Source organism: Mobula hypostoma, chromosome 6 (assembly GCF_963921235.1).
Source record: "Mobula hypostoma chromosome 6, sMobHyp1.1, whole genome shotgun sequence".
Classification (NCBI taxonomy): Eukaryota; Metazoa; Chordata; class Chondrichthyes; order Myliobatiformes; family Myliobatidae; genus Mobula; species Mobula hypostoma.
Window position 1 is genome coordinate 28,969,037 of NC_086102.1, and position 19,985 is coordinate 28,989,021.

At 38.5% G+C, this 19,985-nt stretch overlaps 1 protein-coding gene across 3 annotated transcripts in view; it reads right to left on the reverse strand.

Moving 5' to 3' along the window:
* The window catches only part of urb1 (URB1 ribosome biogenesis homolog), a 121,435-nt gene that overhangs the window by 64,550 nt on the left and 36,900 nt on the right, over positions 1-19,985 (reverse strand). For all 3 annotated transcript variants that reach the window (XM_063050486.1, XM_063050487.1, XM_063050485.1), the window contains exons 14-20: positions 17,048-17,160; positions 12,838-12,957; positions 9,615-9,731; positions 7,690-7,828; positions 6,450-6,620; positions 5,279-5,478; positions 3,522-3,746 (exon numbers count right to left, since the gene is read on the reverse strand). In XM_063050486.1, coding sequence (XP_062906556.1) covers positions 3,522-3,746; positions 5,279-5,478; positions 6,450-6,620; positions 7,690-7,828; positions 9,615-9,731; positions 12,838-12,957; positions 17,048-17,160 — 1,085 coding nt within the window. The remainder of the gene's footprint in view (positions 1-3,521; positions 3,747-5,278; positions 5,479-6,449; positions 6,621-7,689; positions 7,829-9,614; positions 9,732-12,837; positions 12,958-17,047; positions 17,161-19,985) is intronic.

Here is a 19,985-nt window from a genome sequence, read left to right on the forward strand (position 1 = left end):
GCAGAAAGATGAGAAGGCAATGTTAATAAATATATTTATAAGATACAGTGCCTACAAAAAGTATTCACCCTCTTATAAGTTTTCATATTTTATTGTTTTACAGCAATGAATCACAGTGGATTTAATCTGGCTTTTTCGGACACTGATCAACAGAAAAAACTCTTTCACATCTTAAGTGAAAACAAATTTCGACAAATTGGTCTAAATTTATTACGATTATTAAACACAAAGTAATTTATTGCATAATTACTCACACTTTCAAGTCACTATTTAGTTGATGCACCTTTGACAGCAAATTGCAGCCTTGAGTCTGTGTGGATAGGTCTCTACTCAGCTTTGCATATCTGGACACTGTATTTTCCCCTATTCTTCTTACAAAACTGCTCAAGCTCTGTCAGATTGCATGGGGATTGTGGGTGAACAGCCCTTTTCAAGTCCAGCCACAAATTCTCAATTGGATTGAGGTATGGACTCTGACTTGGCCACTCCAGGACATTAAGTTTATTGTTTTAAGCCATTCCTGTGTAGCTTTGGCTTTATGCTTGTGGCAATGTCCTGTATTCATTTTACCCTCTACCTTCAAAAGCTTCCCAGGGCCTGCTGCAGTGAAGCATCCCCACAGCACGATGCAGTCACCACCATGCTTCACGGTAGGGATAGTGAGTTTTTGATGATGTGCAGTGCTTATGCCAAACATTGCGTTTAGTCTGATGGCCAAAAAAGCTCAAATTTGGTTTCATCAGACCATAAAAACTTCTTCCAACTGACTTCAGCTGGCAAACTCTAGCTGAGGTTTCATTAGAATTTTTTTTCCCCCAACAGTGGTTTTCTCTTTGCCACTCTCCCTTAAAGCTGTGACTGGTGAAGAACCCGGGCAACAGTTGCTTTACGCACAGTCTCTCCCACTTAGCCAAAAAAGCTTGGAACTCCTCCCGAGTTGTCATAGGTCCCTTGGTAGCCTCCATCACTAGTACCCTTCTTGCACGGTCACTCAGTTTTTGAGGACGGCCTGCTCTAGGCAGATTTGCAGCCGCGGCATATTCTTTCCGTTTCTTGGTGATTGGCTTAACTCCACTCCAAGGAATATTCAATGACTTGGAAATGTTCTTGTATCCATCTCCTGACGTGCTTTTCAATAACGTTTTTGTGGATTTGCTTGGGGTGTTCTTTTGCCTTCAGGGTGTAGTTTTTGCCAGGGTATTGACTCACCAGCAGTTGGACCTTCCAGATACAGGTGTATTTTCACTACAATCAATTGAAACAACTTGTCTGCACCAAAGTGATCTCCACTTAACTAATTATGTGACTTTTAAAAGCAATTGGCTGCACCAGTGATGATCTGGTGTCTCATTAAAGGGGATGAATACTTATGCAATCAATTATTTTGTGTTTTAGATTTGTAACTCATTTAGATCACTTTGTAGAGACCTGTTTTCACTTTGACATGAAAGAGTCTTTTTCTGTTCATCAGTTGCAAATAAAGCCAAATTAAATCCACTGTAATTCAATCTTATAAAACAATAAAACATGAAAATTTCCAAGGGGGAATACTTTTTATAGGCACTGTATATTTCTAGACAGAAAAAGCTATTTTGGGGGGAGGGGGCACAGGGAGAAAGTGAGACATGAGATTGAGATAGATCAGCCTACTTTTGCTTTTGTATTTTTCAATGTTTCAATGCATCTGCAAAGCATCTCACAGTCTGAAAGTGTGTGACTTGCTGCCCCATATGTCTGTCTGCAAAAACTACTTAAGTTTTATTTAAATTGGATATCTCAGTTGTACAATACAATGTAAAATATTTTGGTTAACATAAATAAATTAATTAAAATTCTATTATGTATCTTATAGTTTAGGGGTATTCCAAAATATTTCACTAGCTATTAGCTTTCTCATACAAGAAGAGGGCGTCATAGTTTGATCTAAAACCAGTGTATCAAGCCTAAATGAAGGAGACTGCAATGGGATGAAGGAGAAGCTGGCCAGGATAGACTAGGAACACAGGCTGTATGGTGGGGCAATTGAGGAACAGTGGAAGACTTTCAGAGATTTTTCATGATGCTCATCAAAGGTACATTCCAGTTAAAAGCAAGGGTGGGGAGAGCCAGCTTTAGAAATAACAAAAAAAAGCATTAAACAAAAAGGTCATAAATATAAACATACTGAGAGTGGGAAACAGGAAGATTGAGAAACGTTTAAAAAGAAACAAGGAATCACTAAGCTAGAAATAAGGAAAGGTTATGAAAGTTAATTAGCACAAAATATTAAAACGATAGTAAAATTTTAAAATTATATATAAAGTGGAAAAGGGGGAGAAAGTAAACATAAGTCCCTCAAAAGGTGAGAAGGGGGAACTAATATTGGGTAATATGAAAATTGCTGAGGCCTTGAACAACTATCTTGTGTTGGGCTTCATTGTGGCGGATACCTCTAACATGCCAAAGATAGATGTTATGGATGTGATGGGAGGTGAGGACCTCAACACAATTGTTGTCACTAAAGATGTAGCAATGAGCAAACTAGTTCACAAGTCCCCTGTTCCTGATGTGATGGATCCTAGGGTACTGAAAGAAATAGCAGAAACTAAAGTGAATGTTAGAATATTGCTTCAAAAAGGACGTAGGCAAAAGACAGGTAACTACAGGCCAGTTAACTTAACAGTTGTAGTTGGGAAAATGCTTGAAGTTAAGGAAAAGATAGCAAAACATCTGCATAGAAGTGGCTCCATCAGGCAGACACAGAATGAAGAGTGATTTCTGTTTGGTAACTTTGCTGGAGCTCTTTGAGGATATAATGAACACTGTGGATAGATGAGACCAGGTAGATGTTGAGTACTTGGATTTCCCGAAGGTGTTCGATAAGGTGCCATATAAAATATTTATCCATAATATAAGGATGCATAGAGTTGAGGAAAATGTATTGGAATGGAAAGAGAATTGATTAATAGAAGGCAGAGAGTTGGGATAAATATTTGTTTCTCCAGTTGGTTGGAGAGCCAAACTGGTTGGTACTACACCCATAACTGATCACAATTTACATTAGCAATTTGGAAGAGGAGCTGAGTGTATTGTATCTAAGATTGCTGATGACACTAAATTGATTGGAAAAGCAGATTGTGCGGAGGAAATGAGAGTCTGCAGAGAGATTAGATACGTTAAGTGCATGGGCAAAGATCTGCAGATGGAGTAGGATATTTGTTAATGCAAGGTTATCAGATTATTACTTAAATGGTGAAAGATTACAGCATGCTGTTGTGCTTCAATTGCACCCAGAAACTTCTAAATTTTCTCTTAAGTAAATAGATCTTCTTAATAAAACTTTTTGTTTAAATTTCAGATTTCAAACAGTAATCTGACAATAGATTTGTTTAATAATCCTAATAATTTACTTTAAAATACAATGATATGGTGTGTAACATCTTGGTGAAATGTTATCTAACGTAACAAGTGACCACCAACTATTATTTAATTATAAATGTTTCATAGTTGTCAGGTATTAATAAGTAAACAATTATACTTACTTTGTTAAAGTTTGCCACAGACATTCGGGTATACAGCATCACTTGCTTCACAGCCAGAACGAGCTCACACAGGTGCAATTGTGTGACTGCCTGTTTCAAATTCCCTTTAACATCATCACTGAGGAGGATGCTGACCCCCATTTCATATGCTCTCATCAGGAGACTGCAGAAGGAAGTTCCCTTCAATGGAAGAGAATGTGTACTTTCCGTACCAAATCGTTCAAACTGTGGACAAGTTTCAGAAAAAAAAGATGTTTTACCATTTGTTATACTCAATTTGCCTAATGCAATGGCAGTATTTTAATTTAACATCTGGGAAATTCACCTTCATTGATGAGAAAGTTCATATTAGTTTTGGCTGGCTCTGTGCAATAAGCAAAATCATACTTGCTATGGCTGGCAGTTCTCATCAGAACTGCCAGTGTTCAGTCACCCAGAATGAAAGAAGACATGGACCTCTCATGCGTGTAAAGTTCATTTACTACTAGACCTAATGTTAAAAGGCCTTTGCTTGCTTACTGCTTGAAATAATTTCAATGGAGTTTTGTATGACTCAGATCTAGGATGCAAAGGGGAAGGTTAGTAAGTTCATGTTTAATTTTGAAACATAAAAATAAATATAAATATGCTTTATGTATTTTGTATTAATGTTATTTTTCATTTTTCAAACTTTTATTCTCTTTTTTCTTAATACTTTAATTCAACCTGATAGATTTTAATGCCAGAGACATTGCCTTATGAATTGACATATACAAAGTTTTGCTCCCTGGTTTGCCATGTTAAATCCTCAACAGTGATCACCACACTGGATTACTTAAGGCCCTTCACTTCCAATGGATTCCAGGGGACAGAATGCCAGTGAGAAAAGTTCCTGCATTGGATCTGGATAAATGTGGTTTTGCAGGAAATGGAGTCAGTGATTCTGGACAAGTCCAAATAATGCAGTCGAACATGAAAATTTCCAGCTAGTCTCAAGTTTGAAATAATTTTGTGCAGCTGGATTGGTCCATTTTGGAATTTATACATTTTGATCGAAACAAGTCATCTTTGAATATTTACTCCATTATCAGATGAGTGGTATTTTTGTAACTGTAAGTCTTATAATGTTTGGAAAAAGCATTAAGATGTCTAGTATTATGAAAACTACTTCTTGTATGCTTAACTTTTTAAAAGTAGATTTTTGATTTCCGGAAACCGAAAAACAATAAAACTCAAAGGATGCTTAATGATCTTGTTCCCACATTGTACAACATAATTTATCAAAATGCTTGTATAACAATAAAAACAGGCTCTGCAGTTTGCACTAAGTTCATAAAAGGTAATGCATGTTTCATTGATATCCCAAGTTTTATCAAAGATACCTTTTTTTAAAAAAGTGTAGTCACTGTTGTAACTTATGAATGATAACAGAAATAAATAATTGGACATTTGCTTTTTGGTGATGCTGGTTAAAGGATAAACGCTGATCAGTACATTGAGCAAATTTCCCTACTTCACATTCGAGAGATCAGGTAAGGGCACTACAATTGTGTCGGAGATGCTATAATTAACTTAAATAGCAAAAAAAAAGTTGTCCACTGAAACTGTTGGTTGTGTAGTGCAAATAAAAATATAATCTATATAAATGCACATATTAGACATTGTTCTATAAGCCTCCAAAAGGAGGAGAAATTTAAAACTATAGAGTACATAATGCTGAAAACATTGTCAATCTATGCTGTGGGAGTGAAACTATAGCTGGAAATTTAATTTCTTACCAGTGTCTCCTTAGCTTGCTGTGGGATCCAAAGATTGTAATAAGAATAAAACTGCAAAATATTTTTGACTAAACTTTGATTTTCAGTAAATGAATTCAGTTCTTTGTCATACATCTGTAATACTAGACACAAAGCCAAGGGATCTTGTTGTACATGTAGAACATCAGTAAGAGTAGCAATAAGGTACTGTAAAACAGCATCTGAAACAGCACAAAATAATGCAGAAATTACCAAATGAAGCACATCATCTTTCAGTTGTAATTATGTGAGATTCAAGTTAAACCAATTCTCCAAGAGGACCACAACTTTGCCGTGGTTTGGAGGCTTGTGTGCCTCAGTGACCTGGAGAGCAATGATGGCTGGACTCAGGGTTCTATTCTTTGGCACTTGGTAGGGTCACCCATGCCAAACTGTCAAAGGGTAGAAGCCAGACTAATAGCAGTCCACTGGTCCTCCAGGTTTAGGGGTTCAGTTCAGGGCCAACAACCCTTACTGGTGAAACCGTTATGGAAACAGCAATAAAGAATTCCTCTACAGCTGAATGGCCAAGGACAGACAGAGATGGAGGACCTTCATTGCAGCCCTAAACACCAGTGGCGTAATAGGCAATAAGTAAGCAAGCAAGATAAACCAGTAAGTTCAAGGTATCAGATTAGCACAGATCTAAACTTGAAGTATACATATGTACTCTGTTATTAAGATTTCTTGGCTGCCTTCATTTGTGGAAGGATCAGATTATCTGGTGAAATCAGCTTCAACACATTTGTTGAATGTTTGGCAACACCATATAAATCAAGTGGGACTAACACAGAACTTATTGGACTTTCAAAAGATGTTGACAATTGCAGATGAATGGACCAATGCAATAACAACTGTTCTAAATAAAATGCGGATTGAAGAAAAGAAAACAGAACATAAAAGAGAAAGACAAAATTGTTACAATAGTCAGCTTTCACATGATAGACCGATGCCAACTGTATTCCTAGATATTTGAATTGAGGTTTCTGCATTAAGTGGTTTGATTAATATATCCTGTTTAAAGTGAAATGCAAAATTTTGAAAAAAACATCAAGATTGAAGTGATAGTGTCACGAGTAATGAAGCTACTCTTCATAATCACCTCTAACGATCAGAGGCAAAAAGTTCTTTGAAAGATTATTTAGAAAGTCACCTGCTCCATTACTGTTTCCCAAGACCATTTTGTTCCTGGCTTCCAAAGCAGCTGTGACCACTGCACTGAAAGGAAATGTCTGTGTAATCACATCCTCACTTAAAGTAAACCCATCCTCATCATTCAGACCTTCACTAGTGTCCATAATAATGTCCACCATATCCAGCACATCTAAAGAGAAAGTACAGAGAATCATTACATACAAAGTGAAACTAATTAGTTAAAATAAATAAATTCCTGGTTTACATAGTTTCAAATGGAGTTTGTGCATTAACAAAATAATGTTTTAGTTCACAAATTAATTGTTCCATTGAGATTACTTCAGTTGGTAGAGGGACTGTTAGTGTGCTTGAAGTTTGCTCCAGTGTAAAATTTGGACATGTAAAATTGACAGGCCATAGTTAATCTGAGCCTGTTCCAAGACAATTAAAACACTTATTTTTGTTACCTAACCCAATTTACATCTGATACTTGCAGCTGAGTTGCATTTGGCCTCAATGGAACTCAAGGTCGTCACGTTCTATTGCACTTGACATTTTCACCTCCCAAAATTGATGAGTGTCACAAAATACAATAAGTCTCTTGTGTTTTGGAAAGCCAGTGGGTTTTTCTGTGCATTTCTGGGATAACTGTGCTCCAATTGCTGCTAAATATGGGCCCACAGTAGAGGATTGATCCTTTTCACAGGATTACCATGAGAAGCCCCTGAAAGCCGTGGTAGAAAAATGTCAAACCATCAAAAAAGGAATCACTGTCTTCTGCAGTCTGAGTTAAGCTCATTGCTGGGATGAGAGTAAAAGCTCTAATCTAGGCATGCTGTATTTGTCCTTTGAGTACAATGTTGAGGTATGTTTCACTAACAAGGATGACTATCAGTTTTAATGTGTATAAACATTCAACTACAACAACCAGGATTGTTCGCTATAATGTACCATGCATACTTGTAATAGACAAGAAAAATTTGGCAAAGATGCTTAAAATTTCCATAATATTAGGTTGTTAGCCAGAAATGATTTGAATGTTTTAAATTTCTCAATATATGGTTCTGGAGTGCAGCATAAAATGAAAAATCAGAACAACTTACTGCAGGGCACCTCTCAATCACATACTTTATCTTACTGTGACTGACAATATTATTTGGAACATTTAACTGGAGAGTGAATCAGTTTTTTACTTTTTCATTTGCTGACCATATTTAGAAACTGATTGCAGAAGAATTCAGAGTTTTTTTCCCGCTCACCATCAATATTTGAAATGGGCAAACTAACAGCATCCAAGTCCTGCCCATCAAGCTGTGCTTGCAGTGTAATTGCTTCTTGTATTGCTTCTGAAATCTGGTCAGTGTAAGGATGTGGGTTTTGTATTAACTTTATCAAAACCTACAAAGGAAAGAACAGATTGAAAGCTGTAGAGTTAAGCAATCATGATAGATACTATAAATTTTAAATCAAAGACAACTGAAAATTGTTTATTTTCAACTTAAGGCTCCTGGAGCTCAGAATGGAGCTACCTTTACCACAAGAACTGTAGGTACTGAATGTGGTGGTAGAACTTCCTAACGGCAATTAGGAATGAATAAATGCTAGCCCTGTAATGATAATTAAGCTGACGTTTGACTGATATAAGTGCCAGGCCTAATTGGAAAGTTCGGGTGCGGGCCAAATTGAGGTGGCAGGTCTCGGGCTCGAGAACGTATCAAAGCGACAGAGCCTGAATCCAAGAGTGAGGAACGACGATGAGCTGTTTGGCCAATTTAAGTGCTGGGCCAGCTTATAAAGGTCAGGATGTCGGGGCTGGAGGTGAGGGATGGGCTGCTGTTCAGCTCACTGTTCTGCAAGGTTTACTTGTCTCTGTGATGAATTGAGGCTGCAACTAATGGGCTTCTGAATTGGCTGTGACTGTGACTGACTATGTGGCTGTGAACTCACATTTGTGAACTTCAGTTCTGAGTATTATTTGCATATGTTTATTACTTGCATGATTTTTTTCTGCACATTGGGTGTACGATGGTCTTTTTTAATGGGTTCTACTGGGTTTCCTTTTCTTGTGTCTGCCTGTAAGGAGGCGAATCCCAAGGTTGTGTATTGTATACATGTTTTGATAATAAATGTACTTCGAAGTTTTGTACTTTAAATCTCATATCCCATGAATGAACAATTAAAACAATGTCAGAGGAACTGATGAATTTGTTAGATCGAGTTGATCTAATGCTGTTAAATGTTGCTTGTCTCATGATGTTAAGCAAGCACCTGTACAATGATACTATAAGACTATTGCATTAGCATCCAGATTTCACAGGCATCTCTGTGCTTTGATCAGTTTCTGATCTTAGCACAAGAGTATGGGTATTCCTGGGTATAAAACTAGCTGGTTGCTAGTCAAAGCAAAGCAAACAATTCCCTTTGCAACATAGATCCAACTGCGGAGATAAATTAGTTACGGTGTCATCTCAGCTAGCACAAAGCACAGTAGAGGACCAGTGAATGCAGAAAATTGTTACATATCTATTACTTTTAACAATATTGACAGTATGTAACTCTAGGACAACATTTTTTAAGGAATCAAATCAAGACTGACCATATAAAAAGTGAATCAGCGATGTAGGTTGTTGAATTGGGATTACGCACCCCCAGCTGCGCCCTAGCTTTCAGTTTACTCAAAGCAGGACAGAAACATTAACTTGCAGGAACTGGATACATCAACTTTGATTTTAGATCTGCTTTCATTACATGCTAACCAACAACAGTTCATTTCAAATAACTCCCACTAGCTGCAATCCGATTAAGTTGCCACATTTATTAATGGAACAATAAAGTATCTCTTTTCAATGAAAATTCCAGTAATATAGATTCCAAAGAGAAGAGCATAGATAGAAGATCACTGAGCGGAATATGATCCACATAACATACATGGCAGAAGCATCATAGGAGTCAATGTAGACACAATGAAATTTTCAGAAAAACTGATCCAACTATCGCAGATCTTGAGCATTAAGTTTTAAAACAAAATACCCATCAATCAAATGACTAAACACATCTTCCTCAGTAAGAAATTGTTGCTTTAAACTGATTACTAAAAGGAATTGGACTAAGAGCTTGCAAAATAAATACCCTCCATTGTAAACTAAGAGCACAGGACTGGTGAACATCATTTAAATATACTTACTCTTTCAAGAAACAGAATGACAATTTCTTGTTCTGATTGTGAAACAGAATGAAGGCCTTTCATCCACAATTCTAATTCATTCCAAGTATATTCAAAAATTCCAGTGTCCCGTAATACCTAGGTCGGAATAAAATATTTTTTCAAAGAAACATATAGAGGAAATCGTAATACAAAAGGGGGTAATGGAGTCACTGCTATTGTTGAAGTTAAATTTAACACCAGAATATTCAAATCATCTCAGTAACAGTGATAGAATATATTTTTTGATAATTATATTTGACTAGTGGATAATATTTATTCACATCTTGATTCTCAAAACAGTCAAAAGCTGATACTTGCAATTCCAGGTAAAGTTGCAAGTTCAGCAACAAATGTGCATGTCCTAAGTATTTAAAGAAAATGAGCAATACTACATTCAACAGGTCTTCCTTTGAAAGATAAAAGGACTATCACATGGTGAAAAATATATAGTATTTTGTTATACAGTATTAATAGTTTTTGTTCTCATAGCCAGGTTAAAAGAGGATATTCCTTTCTTTTACATCCACTATAATTGAACACAATCTATATTTAATATTATGCTTTTACTAGTTACTGTAAACATTTTCATTTATCTTGTTCTGAAGAGACATTAAATCAATACAGCGTACCATGCAATGATACAATTGATTATTTCTATGCAATTTCTTTGTTCAACATTTTCAAGAAGCTGAACAAGACAGCAGCATCCATTATCACCCAACAGGTGGTGACAACAGACCATAGTCTCTCAGAAATCTGTCAAAACAAAGCATGTGCTGTCAGTTGTCAGCAATGGTCCTGGCCAGGGTGCAGTTCTGTGCTCCCCATCTCAGTGCAGGGAGGCTGCAGTGCTCATCCCAGCTTGTTCGACACCAGTCCTCCCTTGCATAACTGGGCTACGAGCTATTCCTTGCCAGTGGAGGGCAGGGGCTCGCATGATGTTCCTGCATAGTAGTGTGCAGCCTGGGCAGATGGCTTTTTTTAGTGCAGTGAGTGTTCCAGATTTCAGACCAAGAACACTATAAATAAATCAGGCACTGCAGGGCCATGCTGTGCAGGGTACTTGTGTATCCACACACAAAAATAATAACAGTGATTCCATCTCTTTTTTTTTTATTTACTATTCTCAAAGGAGATCTCTGTGCTAGTGTCAAGTGCAAACTGTGCTAGTCAGCTGAGATTTTGTTTGTGTGAATATTTGAGTTATTTTATAGAACACCATGAAGAATTTTTATAGAGGTTGCTATTAATAAGGAGAAGATATTCAAGATTTGAAGGTAGATACTTCATTTGGACCAGATGGACTACACCCCAGGGTTCTGAAAGAGATAGTTAAAGAAATTGTGGAGGCATTAGTATGATCTTTCAAGAATCAAGAGATTCTGGAATGGTTCTGGAGGACTGGAAAACTGCAAATCTCATTCTGCACGTTAAGAAATGAGGGAACCAGAAGAAAGGAAATTAGAGTCCAGACTTCAATGGTTGTGAAGATGTTGGAGCCATTACTAAAGATGAGGTTTCAAGGTACTTGGAGGTACATGATAAAACTGGCCAAAGTCAGCATGGATTCCTTAAGGGGAAATCTTGCCTGACAAACCTGTTGGAATTCTTTGAAGAAATAACAGGTAGGACAGACAAAGGAGTGTCAATGAATGTTCTTTACTTGGATTTTCAGAAGGCCTTTGACAAGATGCTACACATGAGAAGCTGCTTAATAAGAGCCCATGGTATTACAGGGAAGATACTAGCATAGATAGAAGATCAACTGATTGGCAGGAGGCAAAGAGTAGGAATAAAAGGAGGCCTTTTCTGGTTGGCTGCTAGTTACTAGTGATGTTCCACAGGGGTCAGTGTTAGGATTGCTTCTTTTCACGTTATAAGTCAATGATTTGGATGATGGAATTGATGGCTTTCTGGCCAAGTTTGTGGACAAAACAAAGATAGGTGGAGAGGTAGATAGCGTTGAAGAAGCAGGTAAGTCTGCAGAAGGACTTACACAGATTTCCTAAAGGTTAACTTTCTTGTTAAGTCTGTGATAAGGAAGGCAAATGCAGTCTTTTAATTTGTTTTGAGAGGACTAGAATATAAGAGCAAGGATGTAATGCTGAGGTATTAAAGCTTTGGTCAGACCACACTCGGAGTATTGTGAGCACCTTAGGGCCCCTGCTGGCATTAGAGCACGTCCAGAGAAGGATCACGAGAATGATTCTGGAAATGAAAGGTTTAATGTATGGTGAGTGCTTACTGGTTGTGGGCCTGTATTTGCTGGAGTTTAGAAAAATGGGGGGGGGGGGGAGGAGTCTTATTTAATTGAATACTGAACAGCCTGGATAGAGTGGATGTGGGGAAGATGTTTCCTATATTGGGTGAGTCTAGGACCTGAGGGCACAGCCTCAGAATAAAGGGATGTACATTTAGAACAGGAATTTCTTTAGCCAGATGGCAGTGAATCTGTGGAATTCATTGCCACAGATGGCTTGGAGGCTAAATCACTGGGTATATTTAAAGCAGAGGTTGATAGCTTCTTGATTAGTCAGGATACCAAAGGTTAGGGGGAGAAGGCAGGAGAATGGGATTCAGAGGGATAACAAATCAGCCAGGATGGAATGGCGGAGAAGACTAAATGGGCTGAATGGCCTAATTCTGCTCTGATGTCTATGGTCTTAACAGATGTTTATAACACTGAAATAGCTAATAGATAAGGCATTTATGTCCAGGGCCTATGCTAGATTTAGAAACCAGAATTATTGTACCAAGTAGTAATGTCTGTAAATGCTCAAGCTTAATGTTCTAGTTAATTCAAATTAAAAGAGAACTGCTGATGCCTTTGCAAGCTATCATCCATTCAGCGTGATCCCAAAATATTACATTAGATCAAATCATGAACCAATTATGAATTCAAAAGTACAGTAAATGCTGGAAAAAATGTGAACCAGCAGACAACACACTTGGAATGAGTTAATGTTTCATACTGCCAAGCAGTTATGATGAATGGTTACTTACTTAAAATGCTAGCCATTTCTTTCTCTACAGATGCCCCCTGACTAGCCAAGAGTTCCTTACATTTTCTATTTTTATTTCAGTTTCACCAATATTTTAGCTTTTGATCTTTTCACAGTCGTGGTCTGAAAACTGATATCATGCACCTAATTTTCCTTTGAATTATCAGATCTAAGCAACAGTTACAACACCATCAACTCACCTTTATTATAAGCTGTTTTGTTGATGTTTTCAGATGAGAGCTCTTACAGGTCACGTACATTTTAAGCAACAAATAAAATACTGACTTTTCTCCAGTATTTTTATCTGTGTTTGCAATATCCTACAAAGAAATAGCACAAGTCAGCAACTGAACTCGATGGCTCCCCTGTAGACTGCTCAATCAGACCATAATGCATTACACTCTGGAACTTTGTAACATCTCAGGAGGTTTTGAATTAGTCTCGTGTGGAGGGTGTGACCAATAGAGTACTGTGGCAGATGAGAAGATTAAAGCAGATATAGAAATTAAAATAAGCAGGTCCAGTAAGTAAGACAAGCAGGGGCAGGACAAGGAATGAGGAAGATCTGAGAAACTAAATTGTATTTATTTTAATGTAAAAAACCTTTACTAGTAAGAAAGATGAGCTAAGGGCATGCACAGGTACATGGGATTGTAATATAACAATAATGAACAGAAATATGGTCAAGGGATTAATAGGTGTGGCAGGTCAATGTTCTGGTGTGCAGATGCTATGAACATTATAGAGATGGAGATAAGGACGAGGAGTTATGTTTCTTTTAGGGAGAACATCACAACAGTAGGTGGATACTTTTGGAGAGTTGTCCAGTAAAGGAATACAGGTGAAAATAAGAAGGGAGTGATTACTTTGATGGAGTCATATTAAAGGCTTCCCAATGAGCAGTCCTATACAGAGTCATAGAACACTACAGTACAGAAACAGATCCTTTAGCCTATTGAGTCCATGCCAAAACATTGATCTGCCTAGTCCCATCAATCTGCATCCAGACCATTACCTTCATACTCCTCCCATTCATGTATCTATCCACATTTCTCTTAAATGTTGAAATTGAACCCACATCCACCGCTGGTGCTGGCAGCTCGTTCCACACTCTCGGCATCCTCAGAAGTAGTTCCCCTCATGTTCTCATTAAATAGACCACTTTTCACCCTTAACCCATGACCTCGGATTGTAGTCTCATCCAACCACATTGAAAAAAGCCTGCCTGCATTTACCCCATCTACAAACTCATAATTTTGTATACCTCTATCAAAATCTCCCCCAATTTTCCACGCTCTAAGGAGTACAGTCCTGACCTATTCAATCTTTCCTTAAAACTCAGGTCCTCCTGACCTGCCAACAACCTTGTAAATTTTCTCTGCACTCTTTCAAACTTCTTTACATCTTTCCTATAGGTAGGTGACCAAAACAGCATACAATACTCCAAATTAGGCCTCACCAACGTCTTATAAAACTTCAACATAACATCCCATCTCCTGTACTCAATACATTGATTTATGAAGGCCTATGTGCCGAAAGCTTTCTTTACGACCCTATCTACCTGTGACACCACTTTCAACAGATTATGGACCTGTTGAAAGGACTCCCATATCCCTTTGTTCTACAACACAACTCTAGTTGTAAGACCTATCCTGGTTGGCCCCCCCGAAGTGCAAAACCTCGCACTTGTCTGCATTAAATTCCACCTGCCATTTTTCAGCTCATTTTTGCAGATAACCCAGATCCCGCTGCAAGCTTCAATAGTCTTCCTCGCTTTTCACTATACCGCCAACGTCGGAGTCATCTGTAAGTTTGCTCATCCAGCTTACCACAATATCATCCAGATTGTTGATAATGTGATAAGACTGCTGAACGGATCCTGACCCGTACCCTCCAAATATCCGGACCTGCCTCTCGGTTTTTCTGCACTACTTTACTTTCCGTTTTTCTATTTTCTATTTATGATTTATAATTTAAAATTTTAATATTTACTAATTTTTACTATTTTTAATATTTTAATATTTAATATTTGTAATCAAGGGAGAGGAAAGCACAGAATCAAATATCGCTGTGATGATTGTACGTTCTAGTATCAATTGTTTGGCGACAATAAAGTATAAAGTATAATGATGACAAACAACAATTGACCCAGCACCGATCCCTGCGACAATTCACTAGTTCACAAGCCGCCAGACAGAGAGACCGCCATCTAATATCACTCTGGCTTCTCTCGCAAAGGTAATGTCTAATCCAATTTAATACCTCATCTTGAATGCCAAGCCACTGAACCTTCTTCACCAACCTCCGATGTGGGACCTTGTCAAATTAAGTCCATGTAGACAACATCCACTACCTTGCCTTCATCAACTTTCCTGGTAACTTCCTTGAAAAATCTAAGATTCGCTAGACACAACCTACCATGCCCAAAGCCATGTTCACTATCACCCATTAGTCCCTGTCTATCCAAATTGTAATATATCTAGTTCCTTAGATTACCTTCCAATAACTTTTCCACTAGTGATGCCATGTGCACCAGCCTACAATTACCCAGCTTATTTTTAGAACCTTTTTTAAATAACGGGACAGCATTTGCTTTCCTCCAATCCTCCGGCACCTGTCCCATGGTTAAGGATATTTTAAACATCTCTGCTCGGGCCCCTGCAATTTCTGCACTAGCCTCCCACAGGGTCCATGGGATCACCTTGTCAGGCCTTGGGGATTTATCCACCCTAAACCAGAGGGCATGGGTTAAGGGTGAGGGGGGGAAAGTTTAAAGGGAACATTAGGGAGGGCTTCTTCACACAGAGAGTGGTGGGAGTATGGAATGAGCTGCCAGATGAGGTGGTAAATGCGGGTTCTTTTTTAACATTTAAGAATAAATTGGACAGATACATAGATGGGAGGTGTGTGGAGGGATATGGTCCGTGTGCAGGTCAGTGGGACTAGGCAGAAAATGGTTCGGCATAGCCAAGAAGGGCCAAAAGGCCTGTTTCTGTGCTGTAGTTTTCTATGGTTTCTAATTTGCCTCAAGACAGCAAACATCTCCTCCTCTGTAATCTGTATTGGGGCCATGACCTCACTGTTGCTTTGCCTCACTTCTATAGACTGTGTCCATCTGCCAAATAAATATAATGCAAAATATCCATTTAAGATCTTCCCCATCTCTTCCCACTTTATGCATAGGTTACCACAATGACCTTCCAATTTTGTCTCCTGTCATCCTTTTGCTCTTAATATATCTGTAGAAGCCCTTAGGATTCTCATTCATCTTGTCTGCTACAGCAACTTTATGCCTTCTTTAACCCTCCTGATTTCCTTAAGTGTTCTCTTGTTCATTTGTTCCGACCTGTTTATACCTGCTACACATCTCCTTTTTCTTAACCATGGCCACAATATCTCTTGAAAACCAAGGTTCCTTAAACCTGTTGTCCTTGCCTTTTATTCTGACAGGAACAAATACTGTGCTCTCAAAATTTCACTTACCAAGTACACCTTTGCCAGAAAACAACCTGTCCCAATCCACACTTGCTAGATCCTTTCTGATACCATCAAAGTTGTCCTTTCTTCAATTTAGAATCTCAACCCAAGGACCAGACCCATCCTTTTCCATAATTACCTTGAAACTAACGGTTTTATGATTACTAGATGCAATGTGTTCCCCTACATAAATTGCTCTCAAACCTGCCCTGTCTCATTCCCTAATAGGAGATCTAGTATCACACTCTCTCAAGTTGGGACCTCTCTGTACGGATTAGGGATACTTTTCTGAACACAACTGACAAACTCTTTCTCATCCAGCCCTATTACAGTATGGCAGTCCCAGTCAATTTTTGCTTAGATGTCAGTGAGGACTCATTTTCTTTCTGAGATGTTTGAAAAGATTTCACGGCACTGTGATAGATTATTAGCTAATTAAAAATGATATACTGCTCAGTATGCATGACAGAACTCAAATCATTAAGGATTATCTAGTCATCATCACATTCTTGTTTGTGAGAGCTTGCTGTGGGCCAGTTGGCTATTGCATGCCCAATATTATAACAGTAATTGTTTTTAAAGAAAAGGACCAAGAGGACACCTTGAAATAACGAAACATGCTATAGAAATTCACGTCTGCCTTTACTTAGTTTAATTTCTTCTACCTCAGGGAAAAGGCGAAGAAGTTTAATAAAACTAAAACATGCCCTGCTCTTTTTATAAAAAGGAAATTTTTTCCATCAGCATTAGGACTTCAGTTTAATGTCAAAAACAGCTTTTTTAATGATATAGTCCCATGCAAACTAATAAGGAATTAATTTGACTAGGTGATTCAAGTCTGACCTCTACTGAAAATGAACATTACAGCTACCTATCTAAAATGCTACACTGATTTAAAAACAAAATAAAAATCTCTCCAATACAAGACTGTACCTGAAACCTGAACCAGGCAAACTTATTGGAAGGCAGCTCCAGAGCCAGCTGCAGAATGCAATGCTGTAGGACTGGAGCAACTTCTTCTTTTACCCCCTTTTCACTCACAATACCTGGAACATAGGAGTCAAACATCCCATTAGAAGAACAACCTAAGATTATGCTTACAGACGAACATACAATATGTTCTCAACTCTATCAAATAAACTTATACTTCTTTCTGTCAAGCTGGATTTACTTTTCTTCTTTGAAGATTTGCCACTTCCCCACTTGAAAGAGCTTGAATGAGTCTACCCAAAGGTTTTTTTTTAACTGGATTCCACTCAATGACCAAACAACTTTTCCTCTTTCCTCCCTTTATTTTTCGCAAGAGTGGCAGTTTGATAGTTCCATCAACCATTAGCCGTTAGACATTAGCCATTAGTCATTAGACATTAGTCGCTAGTCATAAGTCATAAGTCATAAGCCATTAGTCATTAGGTAAAAAACTGGCTACCTCTCCAGACTTTGTAGACAGATTCTGACCTGCACCTCTCCGCTCTCCAATAGACCGTTATGTTTTCAAACCGGGCGCACCTTCCCGAAGGTTCCCGAGTTTTTCTTAATCCTTGCGCCATTTCCCAGAAGCGCCTGTGCGCGATGATCCCCATGACGTGAAGCTAGCGCTAACCCAAAACGCAGTGACTGCAGTGCTCTTTTCCATGAAACAGTCTCTCAAGTTATTTAAAGTTCAGCATCTTACCGCAGATTCCAACGTTGCTCCCGGACTGCCGCTGTGATGCTGCCGGGTCCTCCCGATGTTCCGGGCAGAAGCAGCACTCAGGCAGCAGGTTCCATCCGGTCTGTCAGTGGATTCTTCCTATTACTTTTAAATTTTATTTTCTTTTGTCTCTAGGTCCCAATACTTTCTAGAAACTCTAGTTTGCTTTGACACTTTCTATCCTCATATTTATTCAGCTAAGCTTTTAATTTCTATCTGTTACTTGCCTACACTATTTCTCATTCTAACCAGTTCCCAACAAGGATTGGAAAGCACAACTCTAACAAAAAGATTTTTGTAATAATCACAACCTTAAGTTTTGCATGATGAAGTTTAGTAAGTTCACCGAATGAGAACTAAGAAATACAGAGAAAATAAAAAAGGCAAATTATTTTCACATGATATGCTCAATTATTCAGGACAAAGCAGTCCATTTGATTGCCATTCATCACCATAAGCATTAATTTCCTCAGCTACCACTGCATAGTGGCTGTAGTTTGCACCAATTACAAAATCCAGTGAGGTAATTTTCCCCAAAGGAATTGTGACAACATCTTCCAATCCTGCGGATTCTACCAACAAGAAGGACAAAGGTTTGGGTGCATGAGAACATCAGCATTTGTAGATTTTATTACAAATTGCACACCATCCCAACTTGGAAATATACGGACGGACCTCTGTCACTGTTGCATCTGTATCCTAGTCTCCCTACCAACAACAGTTCAAGAAGACAGTTCATTTAGGGATGGGCAATAAATTCTGGTCTTGTAATTGATTCCCAGATCTCAAAATTAAAAAAAACACAAAAAAATTAAGGCAAACAACAGGAATTCTGCAGATGCTGGAAATTCAAGCAACATACATCAAAGTTGCTGGTGAACGCAGCAGGCCAAGCAGCATCTATAGGAAGAGGTGCAGTCGACGTTTCAGGCCGAGACCCTTCGTCAGGGATGTGTTCCAGAAGAAACCATAACTCAATGTGTTTGGAACATCGGAGGAAATAGGAGTAGCTGGAGGAAGCTCGTGCAGTCATGGAAGAACGTACAAACTCCTTCACAAGAAGGGGTTATTGGTCCTGCTATTACCATATATAGCCATATAAAAATTACAGCACGGAAACAGGCCACCTAGGCCCTTCTAGTCCATGCCGAACTCTTACTCTTACCTAGTCCCACCGACCTGCACTCAGCCCATAACCCTCCATTCCTTTCCTGTCCATATATCCATCTAATTTAACTTTAAATGACAACACCGAACCTGCCTCAACTACTTCTGCTGGAAGCTCGTTCCACACAGCTACCACTCTCTGAGTAAAGAAGTTCCCCCTCATGTTACCCCTAAACTTTTGCCCTTTCATGTCCTCCTGTTTGAATCTCCCCCACTCTCAATGGAAAAAGCCTATCCATGTCAACTCTATCTATCCCCCTCATAATTTTACATACGTCTATCAAGTCCCCCCTCAACCTTCTACACTCAAAAGAATAAAGACCCAACTTGTTCAAACTTTCTCTGTAACTTAGGAGATGAAACCCAGGCAACATTTTAGTAAATCTCCTCTGTACTCTCTCAATTTTATTGACATCTTTCCTATAATTCGGTGACTAGAACTGTACACAATACTCCAAATTTGGCCTCACCAATGCCTTGTACAATTTCAACATTACATCCCAACTCCTATACTCAATGCTCTGATTTATAAAAGCCAGCATACCAAAAGCTTTCTTCACCACTCTATCCACATGAGATTCCACCTTCAGGGAACTATGCACCATTATTCCTAGATCCCTCTGTTCTACTGCATTCTTCAATGCCCTACCATTTACCATGCATATCCTATTTTGATTAGTCCTAACAAAATGTAGCACCTCACATTTATCAGCATTAAACTCCATCTGCCATCTTTCAGCCCACTCTTCTAAGTGGCCTAAATCTCTCTGCAAGCTTTGAAAACCTACTTCATTATCTACAACTCCACCAATCTTTGTATCATCTGCATACTTACTAATCCAATTTACCACCCCAAAATCCAGATCATTAATATACGAGACAACCAACATTGGACCCAGTACAGGTCCCTGAGGCACACCACTAGACACCGGCCTCCAACCTGACAAACAGTTATCCACCACTACCCTCTGGCGTCTCCCATCCAGCCACTGCTGAATACATTTTACTACT